Genomic DNA, 4,723 nt, shown 5'->3' on the forward strand with positions numbered 1-4,723 from the left:
TTTTTTTTTTTTTTTTTCATGTATTGATATGAAGTAATTTATAACTCAGGAAATATTTTCCTTTCTAAAATGCTAGGATAGTAAAGCCCTTCTTGAAAGACTTCTCACTGTGGCAAGGTATCAGTGAGATACCTTGTTTCAGTTGCCCCTGGGCCTTAGTATGTCTACTTTCCCATCTGATCTCCTGTGATCTTCCCACTCATACCCTGTTGGTGTTGTTAGGCACTGAGTTGATTCTGACCCATGCAGCCCTGTGTACAATAGAATGAAACACTGCCCGATCCTGTGCCATACTCATAATTGTTGCTATGTTTGAGCCCGTTGTTGCAGCCACTGTGTCAGTTAATCTCACTGAGGGTCTTCCTCTTTTTTGGCTGACCCCCACTTTACCAAGCATGATGTTCTTCTCCAGGGACCGGTCCCTCCTGATAAGATGACCAAAGTATGGTATCTTTGCTTCTAAGGAGCATTCCATCTGTACTTCTTCCAAGACGATTTATTTGTTCTTCTGTCAGTTCCATGATGTATTCAATATTCTTTGCCAATGTCATAATTCAAATGCATCAGTTCTTCTTTGATCCTCCTTATTCATTGTCCAGCTTTTGCATACTCTACAATCCAGAAATACCAGACTGTGAGATTCCTAGATCCATTATGTTTCACACTTGTCCTCATCCTGCTACTTGCCCCTCTAAATTTAATCCCTCTGCTCTGCCTGTCTGACTTGACAGCACATAACAACAACAAGCTCTGCCTGTCTTATTCTAGACTGCCAGGAAGAGGAACTACATTCTTCTTAACTACTTCTCTTAGGACCTACTCTTTTGGCCTCCCAGATGTCAAGGCTTCTTAGCTAGGGTATGAATGCCCTCTGGATATGGTCTGCTGATTATGGCTGTTTGTATTCTTTTAGTGCCTCGCCTTGCCAACTGTCAGCACCTTAAGGGAGGGATTCTATTCATCTCTGATCATCACTTAGAAGAAATTCATTAACTCGGTCCTCTGCCAGTTTATTTCCAAAAAAATTGCTACAATATTTGTTGTTATTGGAAAATAGAACCAGACTTAAAAGCAGAAAGATATTATTTGTCTATAATTCTGTATTGCTGTATCTCATAGAGTAGATTCTGACTCATAACAACCTTATATGACAGAGTAGACCTGCCCCATAGGGTTTCCTAGGCTGTAATCTTTATGGGAGTAAATCACCGTGCATTTGACTGCTAACCAGAAGGCTGACAGTTCAAACCCACCAGCCACTCCTCAGCAGGAAGACTGGGCCATCTACTTACTTAGTGTTGTTGTTGTTATGTACCGTCGATTTGGATCCAACTCATAGTGACCCCTCCTTGGGTTTTCGAGGCAGTATCACTACAGAAGTAGATTGCCCCATCTTCCTTCCGAGGAATGGCTGGTGGATTTGAACCTCCAGCCTTCTGGTTAGCAGTCAAGTGCCTTAGGCACTATGCTACCAGAGCTCCCCTCCCCACCTTGGAAACCCAAGGAGGGGTTGCTGTGAGTCAAATCCGACTCCACGGCAGTGAGGTTTTTTTGTTTCTATTTTTCTCCCACTGAGTGGCTGCAACTAGTAGTCCTGTACTTGTACCATCAGGACTCCTTATAATTCTGTGACAGTAACGTATCTTTGTGTTTATTTTTGCCTTTTTTAAGTCTTTTTTTTCTGCATTTTTTACTTGTTGTAAGCATAGTGTGTATCTCATATATTATATTTTATTAAAAAAACTTGTATACCAAAAAAACCCAAACTTGATGCTGTCGAGTCGATTCCGACTCATAGCGACCCCTCCTTGGGTTTCCAAGGTGGTATCTCTTTGGAAGTAGATTGCCCAACCTTCCTTCCGAGGCATGGCTGGTGGGTCTGAACTGCCAACCTTCTGGTTAGCAGTCAAATGCCTTAGGCACTATGCTACCAGAACTCTCCCCACCCCCAAAAAAACTATGGTATAAGTATTTTCTGTGCTGCTGCCTGATCTTCTTCACAGTCCTCATCTTTATGGTTCTTTAAAATTCCACCAAGTGAATATAGCATAATTTTCTTAGGCATTTCCTTATCTATGGATATTCAGGAGATCTCCCCCCCACACACACACTATTTTATTTATTTATTTTTTAATAATTATGGCAGTTGGGTAATGGTAGGTCAAATACCTTTATAACTAAGAATGCCAGAATCCAAATATTAAGTGAAAAGGGCACTCTGGAATTGGAAGACATCGTTACAGGCTGTATGGGAGGTATCATCTAGTACCAGGCTCATAGACTGAACCAGGACAGAGTGCAGAAGTCTGTTGTTACAGAAAGGACATTGAGCTATGTTATATGTATATTTCTTCTTCCCCAGCTTGATCATTCATACCTGCACAAAGAAGCAGTTTGAGCAGAGGAGAGAGGTTCCCCCCACAAGAAGAAAGGTTTATATCAGATTCTTAGTGGAGTCCATGACTAAAAAAGAGGTTAAGAACCATTGCTGTAAGTGTGCAGAGCTCAGAGAAGGGATAATGCAGCCATAGTACAGAGAAGGAGGATACTTTCTTAGGGAAAAATAGACCAACTTCTCCTTTCTAAAGCTGGTAACTGGGCTTTGTGTCTCTTGTTTTTTTTTCTTCCAGGAGAAGATGCTGTACTGCCTCTCCTGACACAAGACTCTAATTCCAAAGCTCGGAGGGGCATTTTAAGAAGAGCTGTCTTTTCTGAGGAGCAGAGAAAGGCTCTGGAGAAAATGTTTCAGAAGCAGAAATATATCAGCAAAACAGACCGAAAGAAACTTGCCATCAATTTGGGACTAAAGGAATCACAGGTACTAATGAGCAGGCAGATGTCTAAAACCCCCAAAACCCAAACCCACTGCTATCGAGTCAATTCTGACTTAAAGCAACAAAAGAGAACCACCTCATAGGGTTTCCAAAGCTGTAAATCTTTTCAGAAGCAGACTGCCTCATTTTTTCCCTACGGAGCCGCTGGCAGGTTTGAACTGCCAACCTTTTGGTTAACAGCCCAGTGCTTTAAGGAAGATGCCTACTGCTCCTGATTCCTAAAGGAGTACAATGAACTCCACTGATGTAGCAAGTAATGAATGTACTGGGCATGGTGCTGGACCCTGAGGTGTTAATGAAATGAATTTTCATAATTTTCAGTGGGTAGAAATACATGTCACAGTTCCTATATGGAAAAAGGTCCATTTGCTGATAGGCCTTGCTTTTTGCCATTGAGTTGATTAATTCTTTCCAAATGACTCTTCATTTGTTAGAGGACATGGCATTTACATCATTAAATTGTTTGCTCTGCATTCAGAGAAACAGGCTTAATAACTCCTTATAAAAGCAGGAACCAATTTTCTTGTCTTTGTCTTCATTTCCAATCCAAAAATGAAAGCATAAATGAATGACTCATAAATACCTCTTAATAGGCTTCATTATTTTCTGCTCTGGGTTTATATCAAGTACAGTCAAGTATTCACAGCTACTCATAACGACCCTGTAGGACAGAGCAGAATTGCCCATAGGGTTTGCAAAGCTGTAAATCTTTATGGAAGCAGACTACCATATCTTTCTCCCTTAGAGCAAATGGTGGGTTCAAACTTTTGACCTTTCACTTAGCAGCTAACTGGTGCTCTATGAGTTGTAATCAACTCAATGGCAATGAGGTTTTTTTACAGTCACATAATTTCACATTTACATTTAGAAACCTTCATTGTATGTTGATGTTTCATGTACGTTTGAATGAAACTTTTAGGACTTTGGGGGAGTGCAGAATACTCCATTTAAAGATTTATTTATAATACTATAAAAATTTATTATAATAATTAACAATGCAGAGCATTAGCATTTTCCTGTTGAATCCTTACAGTCACCATTTGAAGTAAGCACTATGATCGTCCCAATTTTCTAAGTAAGGAAATGTAGAGAAGTAGACTTACGTTCAGTGTCACATAGTAAGTAAAGCTGCTTTGGACATAAGCTCCCAACTCAGGCAACATGACTCTGGAGTTCTTTTCTTTTTAACCTAGAGCCACCATGTGTAGTTGTGGAGGGTATTCACTGCACAAGGGTGCACGGGCAAAGGGCTCGGTGACAGCTGAAATGCAGCAGGTTCTCTGCTTGCCATCTGGGTTCCCTTGTGGGCACTATAGCCATGGGAATTTTTCAAGTTAGCATAAAGGCAATGAAGGACTAGCAGAGTCTTTGTCTTAACCATATGCTCTACTGTTCTGTCACTATTAATGGCCTGTTTTTGAACTTTGGACCTTATTAAACCAATTATCATTGGATGAAACTCTCCCAGTCTTGCTTCCTTTCCTTAGGGAAGTCATCACACCCCACCTCCGACCCCCAGTATTTTGAGTGGGAAAGAATATGTGGTTTGATAGAAGGTAATTGACCTAAATCAGTTAGTCTGTGTTTTCTTCCTAATGTGGTACTTATGAGACCATATAACCTAATCAAGTCACTTGTGCCTCAGTTTCTCACTTACAAAATGGGGACAAATACAGGTATTCTGTGTCACAGAACAATTTTGTGCATATAACAGATGAATCATTAGCTATACTTTTTTTATTTTTGGTCTTATTTTTGTGTATATATAGAGAGGGAGAGAGCGAGGGCGAGGGCGAGCTCTGGTGGCGTAGTGGATAAGGCATCTGGCTGCTAATCAGAAGGTCAGCAGTTCAAACCCACCAGCTGCTCCATGGAAGGAAGATGAGGCA

The 4,723-nt window shown here is 40.8% G+C and overlaps 1 protein-coding gene across 1 annotated transcript in view; it reads left to right on the plus strand.

Annotated features, from left to right (window-relative positions):
• DBX2 (developing brain homeobox 2) overlaps positions 1-4,723 on the plus strand; it is a 47,770-nt gene that overhangs the window by 34,696 nt on the left and 8,351 nt on the right. Inside the window, exon 3 of the mRNA XM_007937914.1 lies at positions 2,631-2,818. Within this exon, the coding sequence (XP_007936105.1) occupies positions 2,631-2,818 (188 nt within the window). The remainder of the gene's footprint in view (positions 1-2,630; positions 2,819-4,723) is intronic.

This window comes from Orycteropus afer, unplaced genomic scaffold (assembly GCF_000298275.1).
Source record: "Orycteropus afer afer isolate SDZICR_OR568_19922 unplaced genomic scaffold, OryAfe1.0 scaffold00045, whole genome shotgun sequence".
Classification (NCBI taxonomy): Eukaryota; Metazoa; Chordata; class Mammalia; order Tubulidentata; family Orycteropodidae; genus Orycteropus; species Orycteropus afer.